This window comes from Symsagittifera roscoffensis, chromosome 6, assembly GCF_963678635.1.
Source record: "Symsagittifera roscoffensis chromosome 6, txSymRosc1.1, whole genome shotgun sequence".
In the NCBI taxonomy this organism is placed as follows: Eukaryota; Metazoa; Xenacoelomorpha; order Acoela; family Convolutidae; genus Symsagittifera; species Symsagittifera roscoffensis.
Genome location: NC_087067.1, coordinates 11,445,569 through 11,458,774, shown reverse-complemented (window position 1 = coordinate 11,458,774; position 13,206 = coordinate 11,445,569). Strand labels below are relative to the sequence as shown.

The following is a 13,206-nucleotide window of genomic DNA, read 5'->3' as shown; positions in this document are numbered from 1 at the left end:
TTAATCCACCCCCCCCCCCCCCAACCTTCAAGCAAAATTTTTCGTCTCACTAAACATTTTGGGCTAAAAAAGCTATGCGCTGCATGTAGAGTAGTCGGTTCTGATTGGTTGTCTAAAAATCCAACTGCTAAAAGTTCGAGCTTTGTTGAGAGCAGAGGCGTTTCCTGGATTTCCTCACTAGGGGCGGATTTCTTTTAAAAAACTAAGCATTTTTAGGCACTTTTGGAAAGTTTTAACCAAAAAACAAGTTTTTTTGTTGGCGTGCCCTTACCCTTCATAATTAGTATGTATTGGCACCTAAAGCGCCTTTAGAAAAAATTTAGGGTATACCAAAGGGGGGACCCTTTGGGTCGTCAGGGGGTCGAATCCCTGAGTGAAGAAGGAAAAGGCGTCCGCTCACTGGTTGGTAGTTGCAGTGATGGGGGGGGGGGAGGTTGGGTGATGTGTATGTTAACAAATTCAATCTATCATATTCTGCATTAGGGACATATTTTCGATAATTTTATGTAATTTATTTGCGTAGCGGGTGAGAAAACCTTGCAGGTATTTGCTGAACGATGACATCTCGTTGATATATGCATCCAATTTGTGAGTTTTCAGAGACCTCAAAAGCGCTCAAAGCGACTTAAGAAGACAAAAATGGGGAAAAGGATCAATTTTGATGCTATTTAATGAGATTTCTTATCATTTATAATTCCATCCATCTTTTCCCACAGAGCATTGATCTGTAAAAACCAGAGATTAATTCTCGATATTGAACATAAAAAAAAGTGACTAAATGGTTTACTGAGTCGCCGTGGGAGTATTTTAATCGATATTTTATGCAGAAGATAAGAATAACTGTGTAGCGACACTTGTATGAGCTTATCATTCAAATATGCACCTTTGCTATCTGTCTCCAGAAAAAGATAAGCTAACGCAAGCGTACGTTTTACGTCATCAAGAAAGAAACTATTTGAGAGAGTCAATTGTACCCGCACTGAAGTTCCACTGACCAAAAATCGATTATAACCGATTTTCTTAATGCAAAAATGTTGCCATTATAATTGATAATAATTACACAGAATTGATTGAAAATCATTTTTAATCACTATTTCTTAAAAAACTTCAGTCGATTATAATAACTTTAAAATCCATTAAGAATAGCGTGCAACCGCTCCTCCCTCAATTCTAGTTGCCAAGTTTTTCCAAAGGTTCCCCCATTTGGTATATGTTTATGACATCCACTTTTGCCCAGCCAACTTCAAAATATTTCTAAAGGTGCCTTCGGCGCCAAAATAACTAATCTTGAGGGGAAGCACGCGCCAAACAAAAGCAGTTTTTTGGTTAAAAGTTTCCAAAGAGTGCCAAAAACAGCATTTTTGACAAGTTTTTTTTTGAAAAATTTGAGTCTTTAAGTTTTTTTGTGAGTGCCCGGAAAAACAATTGTTCGGCCTAGAGAAAAAATTACAAAAACCTGAACTTTTTCAAAAAAAACAGCCCCCCCCCCCCCCAACCCAAGAAGAAAAAATCTGCGCACCCCACTAATTATAACAAATTATGAGGGATTATAATTTGCATTAAAAATTTTCGAAAAGTTCTGCAAAATTTGCATCTTGTTTTGAATGACTCACAGCCTACTCGATTTCTAAACCTGCTCCAACTTACTCAATTTTTGCAAAACGATATGCCTCACAAATTTAACAAGCCTCTTCATTTTAACACCCAAACTGACCAAACCATTCTTACACCCAACACTCATACCTATCCTCTCTACCCTTTTCCCCACATCTACCCAGTCTGTCTCTCTAACGGAGACAGACCATGAAATTAATAGAACTGATAATTATCAATGGAACTTCATCGCTGGAAATCATTAGCGCTACCCAAATTGCCAAAAATTTCGAGCAAAAAATAAGTTTTACTTTTTTTATGGCATAAACTTTCAATTTTAAATTATCCAGTAAAAAGCCCAAAGCCCTTCATCTTTTTGACACCAAAAGTTTTTACTTGTTAGCTTTGTTAAAAACAGCAAAATATTTGACAAAAAACAATACGTAGTTGATGGAAAATAATTTCAAACTTTTAATTATTGAATGGAAAGTTATGCATCTTTCGAAGAAAAGTAATTTGATTGCTGCAGGTATATCGGATTTTTCGGATCATTATGGTTGCAGTAAAATCATCAAAATTGAAAACACTTACAAAAGGAAGAAAGAAATCAAAATCATCTTTGTAATTTTTCTCTACAAAATTGCTGTTCATTATCTTAACAGATAGGTTATTCATCCTGGGATCAATTAACTTTCAATTGAAACTGCTTGGGAGCCGTACTCAATCGCTTTTGTGCTACCCGTCAGTAGAATTATATCATATAAACATTGTTTTCCCAAAATGCCCAATTTTTAACCCATCTAACTAAGAAAAATGAGCATGCACTCAAATTTTTTATGCTTTTGAGATTGAAGCATTTTTTTCAGGCGGAACAGAATTATAAACACGTTTAAGACTTGAAGCTAGAAATAGAAAAAACTACACAAGCATAAATATTTGATTAGAATTAGAAGAGAATTAGCATTAGAAGTTTTTAAATTAAAATCGCTATATTATTCCTAGTACAGCAACTAGTTGATACTGGCAGATTCCCAGTATTGAAAAACTCGTTAATCCATTCAGTATTTATTGTTTCGATTAATGATTTTTTTTTCATTAGAAAATCGGATACAACAAATAACTGAAAAATTGATTAGGTTGAGTTGCTTAGGCTGCAACAAAAATGTCGAAAATTAAAATTGGGGTCGAGAAAGAGCGTTGAAACAACTGTATTGAGAAGAATCATTAGAGAAAAATAAATAACAGCAAACATTATAGAACAAGTTTTCAACCAATCTGGGGAAAAATTTATCATCTCACATACCCCGGAATGACAAAAATAGCTAGTACCTTAATATCATACTATGGAAGAAGCATTTCATGCGTCGATCGTTTGACTGTCTGATATATCCGCGGCTAGCGGTTTTTCCTTCCTAAGAAATGGTACGACTAACATTTTCATCATACCTTTATGATCTTTTAAGTTACAAAATCAGCTTGAATATATATCATTACTTGGTTTCAAACATCTTTTACTGCCTGACGCCAGCATGAAAGTTATAAATTAACAAAAGAAGCATAAAATTTTTCGGTGAAAGACAAGCAAGGAGACTGGTCTGATCTAGACAGTCAACTTAATAGAAAATTATGAGCGACGGTAATTCAAACGAAGCAGAAGCAAGGCATCCATTCATAAGACAATTATTAACCGAACATTGAATCACTGTCTGTTACATCGGTTAGCCTTATTTTCGTTCGATTTGAGGACAAGCAAGTTGTGAAACAATTATTAGTTTTTCGCCTAAATTTTTCAGCCACTAGTCAAAATGCCTCAGTTTTGTTTAGTTAGCTCGCGCGCTATTAAATTCATTGTCTAGATCACAACCGTCTCCTTGTAATTCACAGTTTTCTTCTGTGTTTTCATCCAAAATTGGACTTTTTTTCTTTACCTGTCAACCTTGAACAAAAGATTTTGATATATTGTCACGTGAACTTGACCAGCGATGCTGCAAATTACTATTAGTGAACCATGTGGTTCAGAGAGCAAGAATAAAATGTTATGAAACATTTGTTATTTTATGAGTTGCTATAGATTTGGGTTCTGTGACAGTCCAATCCCTTCGGGTTCAATTTATGTTATTCTCCCGGGTCGAAGTGCTCGGTTTATGTTTCGAGTATCTCGACCAAAAACCGGTATGTTTCGACCGTCTTGACCAAATTTCGCTATGATTCAACTTTCTCGATCGAACAAAAAAATTAGTCGACACTGTTCGACCCAGCTCAGATATGTTTTGACCTTCTCGGCCAAAGTTCAATATGTTTCGACTGTATCGACCAGTATTTTCGAAAAAAAAGTTGTTTGACCCCGTATAGATATGTTTCGACTTTCTCAATCAAAAATGGGTATGTTTTGACTGTCTCGACTTTTTCAAATTCCATTTTTCTAATCAATTACAGATTCGTGTTTCAATGGGATATGTAATAATTATCTCAGCCCTTTAGAACACAAAAACTTGATCCTTAAGATGAGTTTAGTCAGTTATCAAGTACTATGGCGAAAATTGCAGTTAAAAGCCAATTTTTTGACTGGCTAAAGAAAAACTACCCGTTCGACTCTATGTACTCTGTTTGAGCCACGATTTGACTTTGCTCGACTAAAAGCCTTCGTTCGAACAAAATTTCCCTGCAATATTTATTTATAAAATTATAATCATAGTGTGTATTACCACTCACCAGTAAGCTCACTGGAACATAGAATCCCAAAGATGTGAAGAACATAACGAGGAGCCACAACTGGAAAGACCTGATAGCCAATGGGTTCACAGGTGGCAGTGTGTCCAGCAGTTTGGAGGGTGTTTTGGGTGTGGTGGGCTTCAGTCTTCCTGGGTAGTACATCTCGACTGGTCTGAAGGCGCATGCCAGGGGAATGAGGAGGAGGGAGAGAAGACTGGGAGTTAGGAGTGCCAGGAACCAGCCGGAGTACCTGACAAAAAATGAACTCAATGAACTACAGATCCGTTTTCAGAGACACTTTGAAACGGATCTGTAGATCCAGTGGTGATCTCCCAGGAAGTTGTAAATTTACTGGTGTCATTTTGTGAATTTGTTTTTTTCTGCTTGAAAACAATTTATTATGATTATTATTTAGTGATCAAGAGTTTGTTTTTATCATTGCTGTACATAATCAGTCTGTTCAACCGAATGACTTCTTTGACTAACTAATGTGAAAGATATTATTTAAGCTAATCTAGCAAAGAAATTACTCTTAGTTTGTCTTGCGTCTAATTGAGGCTAAAATTTCGAAAATTAGAATACTTTCTGTCGAAATGAGAAAAACTGGTCTTTTAATCTGTTGTCTCCAGTTATTTTCATTGATCATTTTTCTTAATTCAGTTAAGTTTGATATATAGAAAAAATTACAAATATATAGGTGATAGAAAAATATAGATGATACCAAACAATGCGTTGGATTAAAAGTATTTTACCAAATAACTGGTATCAGAGCCGTGAACCTCATTTAGTGAAATTTTGCATTTTTGCTGCCAGCAATTATTATTAGAATTATTAACTGATTTAGCCGCCCCGCCCCTAACGTTTTTTAATTTCAATTTTGAAAATAAATCAACGATGTCATAAAGTAATTAAAATTTGCCACCAATTTTTTAAGTGCAATTTTGAAATTAATCCACCGTTGTCATAAAGTAATGAAATATTGCCTCCAAAGATTTAATTTCAATTTAAGTACCATTTCAACGTTGTCACAAAAAAGACTATTGAAATTTCAGTAGCGACTTAAGTCGAGGTCCGGGAGACAGCGACTTGTCATAATTTTTTTTCTGCCGATAAAACTGTAATGGCGCATTTCTAAAAAAACTGTGTTTTTTAAATTAGGTTTCAATCAAAACCCTAAAAAAATATCTTGTTGTATAGAAAAGAAAAAAATCGCCATAAAAAATCACGACTGTTATTGTTCCGACCATTGAAAATGGAGAGTAACTTTGGATTCGGGTTGGTGTTATTTTTTTTTTCACGCATAATGAGTTACCAAAAATTGTCATCTGAATGTGTCAAACGATATGCCAAATTAAAGCCATTTCAGTGCTGATTCGAACGACATTAGAAAATTTTCAAAAGTTTTCCCGGTCTCGAGAGAAACTGGTTTAAATGTTTGAATTTTGTACAATTTTGCGCAAGTAAAGCGACCGAGTAACGATCGTTATATGAAATTTTTTAATTTAGACTTCTAGGCTAAAAATACCTAATTTTATAGTTTCATATAGTGCTTTCTTGCCATTAAAGTTTTTCTAAAAAAAAAAACAAGAAAAAAGTTTTACAAAAGTTTAAAATTTCTTTTTTGTTGGTCATTCATTTTCTGCAATCGGTAATGTTTTACTCGTTTTTATAGATGTCGAATCACACCACAGACCGAAAAAAAACCACAAACATGAAGAAAAGAAACAAAAAGCTTTTTTTTAATGAATAAGGTCGGAACATTTTGTGCAACCTGTACAGCATTCGGCTATCCGTTTTTCCATTTATACTTTTTGTATTACTTTTTGTGCCGACACTTTCGAAGAAAACGACAGAGTGTATAAGTTCAAGGTATTCTAAACTGCAATTTTGAAAGAAAACTTTGTTAAAATTTTTGACAAACTCAGCAAAAATTAACCTTGATTCATTCCGGGGTTCTTATGCACAAAACGGCCCAAAATTAAAATCTTTATATCTTGGTCAGGCAATTCAATGAAAACTTCCAACGGATAGAATAAAATCAGCCGAGGTTATCAAATGTGAAACTTTGTCTAACAATAGCATTATTTTCAATTCACTTCAATTCACATTCTTTTCAAGAAAAATTCAGTAAAATGGCTTCAGCGGAAGAAAATTTCCAAAGTTTGGCTATTTCAGCCAAAATTTTATCTGCCGGAATTTTTGATTGAAACACCGGGCCATGTTGTTTGAACTTGATTGTCTAATTAGCCAATCAGATTCAACTTTGATTTTGGGCCGTTTAGTGCGTAAAACTCCGTTTCTGAAAGAGTTTCATCGATAGTTAGTTGGTAATATTTTTTTCCTTGGTTAGTTAACTTTTTAGTGGAAGCTAAAAAAAGCCCTCTTAACCAATCTGAAAAATCTGGGTTGAATCATGCCAGCGTGACCTTTAAGAACCCACAAGAGTATTGATATTGTCTCCATGAAATCCACACAATTGGCCTGTCAAAAACCACATGCTAAAATTTATTGCGGCTTTTGTTCTCAGCTCAAGTGCAAATAGAACTTATAGAGAAATTGAATCTTAACCTTTCTTCTTCATGGCTGAAATGCTGAAGGGAATTTTTTGGTAGCCGAAAGGCTGAATTAACAATTTTTTTAGCCGAACAGAATTCAATTTCGAGATTCAAAAGAAGAAAAAACAAGAGAATGAGTGAACTTTGGAATGTTTTGAGGACGTTGATGGCGAAAAGTTTTTGGCAATCTGGTATTTACTGCAGTAACCCAGTTGCATTCCAGCTATACTACATTGTTCATCAATCTGAAAAACAATATGCCGGATAAACAGCCGGTTTTTTGCAATCGGTTGTAAAAGTTCTGCCATTGGGACCTTCGGCCATAAATTTAGACCCCCTTTGCTTGTCTCTTTTATCTTGGGATTAATTTAAGTAATGCTAAAAACAATTGCTTTTCGGTCAAAAATATTCTTGATTATTTTTTTTCATAGTCTGATGGAGTAATGTGGTTGCTAGCTCAGCCAACTTTTTTCAAAATGACGTCAAACGGGAAGGAGTCAATCAAAAGTAAGACAGGATATCTAACATTTTCAGACAGGGCGGTAATTTAAAAATTAAAATTGAACTGGTAGCATCTAACAAATACGTATATTTTAATCCATTTTCCAAACCGGACTTTTTCTGTAGTAGCAGCCATATAATAGAAAAGACGATTCTACTCTCTGAATAAGTCATTTAATTTTACAAATTTCAAATACCAATAGATAGGCTGAAAGTGTGTAAATGGCACTGAACTTTCCGACCATATTCATAAATCATTTGAAATGTTTTCGATATCATTTGATCAAACCACAAAAGTGGCCCAAAACAAGCGTTCATAAGTTTTAATTAATGATAATTTTTGAGTGGTAATTTTGTGAAAGACCAAGTGCTTGAAAATTCTCAATCAATCAGCGTCCTTCAAACCGTGCAAAACTGATATTCGTTCATGCTTCCTTCTTTTGAACTTTAGAATACTGAAAATTGATTAGCTGAGATTTTTTTCGGCTTCCGGTTCTTCTAAAAAAAAATTTTTTCATTCCATTATTTCAGCCTCCATTCAAGCTTTCAGAAAATGAAACCAAAATAGGGTTTCACTTATTCCGCCCAAATTTTTTATTTTTTAAGGTCAAATTACTAAAACGAAAAACAAAAGGCGTCATAATAATAGTAGTTATAACAGTAAAAGTAATTCAATAGTTTTTAAGACGATTACCAACAAAGCCTAAATAGCGTGCCTACTTGAGTGAATGTAATGGAAGTCAAAATGTTTTTTTTCTTGAAACTATTTCCTGTTTTTCTAGCCCAGACCAGACTCAACAGTTAATTTGAGTCGAGTGTAATTTGAATATTTGACAAGAATAATCTGTATTTTTGGTCAATTCGACTCATTTATGGGTCTCAAATTCGAGCTCAAAAAAGAATAGGAGCTATCAGTTTTGAGCAGAATAAGGAGAAAAAAAATAAAATGGTAGGAAGTAGATGAAATATTGAAAAATCAAAACCACTATTCAATCGGCAAATAAAAAACAGAGTCCCGAGTGATCATAAAGGAGACATTCTCAACATACAAATAAAATTCAAGTGGTTCAGAAAAAGCGTTGTAAATCAGCCATCTCTGCTATTTACAACATGATACAAACTTTATTAAGTTCGACTCATTCAGTTAACAGAATAAGGTTAAGCAAGAAAAAATAAAGAAAAAAAACTTGGCAAAATACAATTATTTTACACGTCTCAGAAACCTCTAGAAAACCCTCAAAACATTTAAACTTTTTGTAGCAAAAACCTGTTTTTGAAACTATGACAAACTAAATATTAATTAAAAACAGTTAAATCAAGAAAACGGTAGCGGTTGCATTTTTAAAAGCAGTGCAATGTTTGTTAAAAATCAACAAGTATAGCTGATCACTGAGCCATTATCATGAAGTAATTGCATCCCACTTTTTATAATATCAACACACCCTTCATGAAAAAATTCACTTTTCTAATTGTAGAAAAAATAAAAGTAGAAAAATGAAGAAAAAAAAATACCGAGTGTAACTGCAGAAATTTTCTCTTATTGTAAGAAATTAGAAAAAGAAGCAGAAATGAAACATGTAAAAAAATTACAGGTCCAGAATAAGCGGATTCATGGTCAATATAAAGAAAACCGACAAAAATAAAATTATAGAATTAAAGTTTAATTCAAAGGAGACTACTTTCGAAGAAACTGACGGAATAATTATGCTCGGGTGGTTTTTGAGTGGTTTTTTTTTCTCTCAGAGTCAATAAGGGAACCGAAATAACAACTAAAAAGTTTTAAAATGATATCACAATCAATCAGAAACAAGCAGCAATTGATGCGCCTGAAATCATCTAAAATATGTCTCCCTATTCCATAGATACTTTCCAATCAAAGAACTGTCGAGCAAAAAAATGAAAATAAAAGATAACTTTTTAAAAAAAAAAACAATTATAAAACTGTTTATTATCAAGAGTTATTGATATCCAAATATCAATTTAAGCTTTCCCATTCCCCCTAAATTCTCAACTAACAACAAATCTATCAAGAAAACCTATTTTGATTGAAATCATCCATCAGCTTTTCGAATCTAAAAAGTTTCTGTGCGCATTAGCTCTCCTACATGCAATTTTTGTTTCTATTTTTTTTTTGAGAAATGCTGTCTCAACATCAAGCAACGAACACAGATCACGACAGGTCTCGAATCAGTGAAATTTTGATTGACAGGCGGAATAATTTGATCACGTTAACATGCCCTCCTGCTGCTTTATAGAAAAAATGTTTTTCTGATGTTTTTTCTGCTCTATCAAAATGTTATTTAATCATGCGTTATTTACAAAAAAAATTACTGTTTGAATCATTTTGCGAAAAAAAATTAATTTGAAAAACGAGCAGAGAACTTTCAAGAAGCAAAATAGTAGATTAGTAGAGACGCGGATAAATTCAATTTTTGTGTTTTTGAGAAATCGAGCAGTTTTTGATCAAACTTTAGTCGGATAGAGCCAAGATGCTTGATTGGTGTTTCCGAGAAAAAGAATTGCAGCTTTTATTTCGTCAAGTTTTGGAAAAGTTTTGAGAAAAATTGACGGGTCTTTTCCGTTTTCGGCCCAAAACTGATATTTATTTTAATTTGAAAATTGATTCATATTGCTCTCTAGTGGTTGGTTGATTTTATTCCAACGAAAAAACATAATTATTTTCATTGTAAATAGAAATCTTGGTAATTTTGGGCCGTTTTACAGAAAAGACCCAAATCGACAAATTCTGCCGTATGATTGAAGTTCAGCTCTGTTTTCTGCTCTATGAAATATCTGCTCTTGAGCCGAATTCTGCTAAATTCTGCTGCTAGCAGAATTTTTAAGGCTTGATCTTCAACCCCATCATTTGAGTCGGAATAAGCTTGTTAACCGTTGCATGTAAAATTCTCGATACTGATTGGCTGAAAATTCTCAAGTTGGAACCAAGTTAACATCCTCCCCCAGGCTTGGGGGTGCCCGCAGTGGAGTCCCGTGGATAAAAGTTGATTTAATTTAAGTTTTATTGTCAGTGTCTATAGGAGTGAAAAATAATCTATTATAATCAATTATAAAAGAATTATTATTTAATAAAGCATTAAAACCCATTGCAAATCAATTATAATTGATTGTTTTTCAATTTTATAGATAAAGACAATAAAACTCTATTATGATTTCAACGACATACAATGTTTTCTACGTTTCAAATTAAAGTTGGTTACATATTAATTTTCAACATTTTTCAGCACAACTTTGATTTTTGTTACTGTTTGTATGTTGCTCAATTTCTCAATTATGTTCCTTTCAACAATTTTTTTAAAATGTTTGGAAACTTAGGGGGGGATGGGGTTAAAAATGTAAGTGGACCGTTTTGCAAGGGATCGTGTGCCAAAAAAAATGCAATTCTTTTGGTCAAAATGTTGCAAAAATGGCATTCCTGACCGTCGTTTCATAAAAATGATCAACAAGCCTAAACCATTTGAAAGAAATGAATATACAAATTATAAATTATATGTAGTTTTACCTGGCGCATTCGAAGATCAAAGGGGACAAAAGGGCAGCTCCGAAGCCACCGCCACTGTGTGCAATCGCGAACACTCGGATTCTCTTCTTGGAAAAGTACTGACACAGAATAATAAACGAAGTAACGAGACAAATTGAAGACGCCACGCCGAACAGCAACCCGTAGCATAGAACAAAAAGCAGCGGCGACGTCGTAAAACTACAGAGTATGAGAGAGACGATGGTGGAAACAGCCGAAACGAGGGCCATTTTTCTGGGTCCGAATTTGAAGGTGAAGCATAGAATAAGGGGAGATAGAAGGTGGGATATTCCGAAAGATAAGGAGCCTGACCAAGCTAAAAAGGGCGAGAGAGTTGGTGAGAGGGACTCTGAAAGATAATATGAGGTCTTTTAGTCTAAGCAGCAAAGTGAAATAACGCACAATTATGATGATGTGAACACACACAACAAATAACTAAACATATACGCTCAAACTTTGGGCAAAACGAAAGTTTAATTGGTTATAACCTTATAACCCTACCCACCAAAAGACAAAATTTATTTAGGGGTGGAAAAAGGAATATCATTAGGGGTTTAAAATTTTTTAGGGTTGTTCGACCAACAAAAAGGGGTGTCCTAAATTAGTACCAAAAGGACCATGAGAGGTCTAACCCCAGAGGTTAAGAGCTTCCACCCCTTCAACCCCCCCCCCCCCTAAATCCGCTATTATTCTAGAATGAATGTGAGATATATTTTTTGCATAGTAAAAATGTCAAGTCAAATGTCGGATATATTCATGACTTCGATTTTCGTTTAAATGACTGTTAAAACTATGTTATGGCCCAATTTGGTGCTCCTAAAACTATCTGGTGTAATAACTTATCGGTGATCAAACTAAGTGTTCAAGTCTTACCTGTAAGATTCCGGTCGGCGTAATTTACGACTTGGAAAACGTAAAATGTGACACCAAAGCTAAGATGTAATCCGGTTGTAATAACTTGAGTTATAAATACAGATATTACAACTATCCAGCCCCAGCCACCTTCGGGGTAATATTTGAGCCCACTGGTGGATCTTGTCCCAGGCAGGGTCGGAAGAGACGACGCCGCTGTTGCCGTGTTTGTCATTGAGAATCGTGAAATTCAATGAAGTATCAACATCCCAAAGTAGCAAATCGTTCGCGTATGATTTAAGTAGTCCCAGAATCACAATTAGTTCTCATCGTTATTTGTGTAAATTACTCGTGTGATACAAAATGTAAACCAAAAATAATTGACATGAAGCATTACTTAAATTAGTCCAATCGATTTTCTGAGATATTTGTCATGAATGATTTAATGCGCTGTGAAAAAGAAACAGCCAAGATCCTTTTTTCCAGCTTTTTATTGTCGCTGATCCGTGACTAGGCCATAATTTTTTATCGTCTTAGAATGTCGTAATCCATGTCCGTTTTTCAATCATCGCAGCTAATTCGTTCAAATTAGTAGGAAGAATAAGAAAACTTCCTTCTGCGGGATTAATAACCGACCTGAAATGTAATAAATTTCAATAAACGCCCTGCGGTGACCAAGTTGATGAAATTAGTACCCTAAGAATAGATACAAGAAGTAAATTAAGATTTCAGACAGCGATATCAGAAAAAAAAACAGATATTGGTATCCATTTTTAGAAATTCGGCAGTTTTTTTTTTCAAATATAGACCAGGAAATTATAAAGAGTTATTGCGCAATAGGTTTTAAGCACATATTATATTAGACGATTCTGGGTTATCAGTTTACTCTTAGTTCTGTGTGTATAATGTTGCCTCATTTTTTTCTGAGATTCAAAAGCAATTTGCCTCGAAGATTAGAAGGAAAACAATTTTTTTCGTCTGCCAACCTTGAAAATGCTGCGATTACTTTTTGTGATACCATCTTTTTATTTTTCAGCTGCCTCGGGCAATGTCTTGGGTTTGTATTCTTTATTAGCTATCCTTCAACTACCAGAAATTATTTGAAATGCTAGATGGCATCGAACGGAAATGGGTATAATTCTCGCTAAAATTGTCAAATGAAGCTTTTTTTGCAAACATGCAACAAGTTTTCAACCCATTGAATTGGTAAACTAGTTGAGAAAGAATACAATTTACATACGCAAAAACTGATTATATTTATAATATATAATGTTGTTTTCTTGAATATTCAATGATAATTACTTAATTTATTAACAAATAGATTCATGGTGCAATTTTTTTGGTATTATCATTGACTAAATACTACATTTTGTTGGTTAATTCCAGCGAAGTTCTAGACGTAATGATGAAAATTGATTATGACATAGTGGGACAAAATTTAAGAACTATAAATAT

General features: G+C 34.1%; 1 protein-coding gene across 4 annotated transcripts in view; it reads right to left on the bottom strand.

Annotated features, from left to right (window-relative positions):
- The window catches only part of LOC134848093 (monocarboxylate transporter 8-like), a 52,984-nt gene that overhangs the window by 20,401 nt on the left and 19,377 nt on the right, over positions 1-13,206 (bottom strand). For 3 of the 4 annotated variants that reach the window (XM_063865435.1, XM_063865436.1, XM_063865437.1), the window contains exons 2-4: positions 11,773-12,387; positions 10,882-11,248; positions 4,306-4,555 (exon numbers count right to left, since the gene is read on the bottom strand). In XM_063865435.1, coding sequence (XP_063721505.1) covers positions 4,306-4,555; positions 10,882-11,248; positions 11,773-11,986 — 831 coding nt within the window. In that variant the 5' untranslated portion in view covers positions 11,987-12,387. The remainder of the gene's footprint in view (positions 1-4,305; positions 4,556-10,881; positions 11,249-11,772; positions 12,388-13,206) is intronic. The other variant, XM_063865438.1, reaches the window with a different exon arrangement.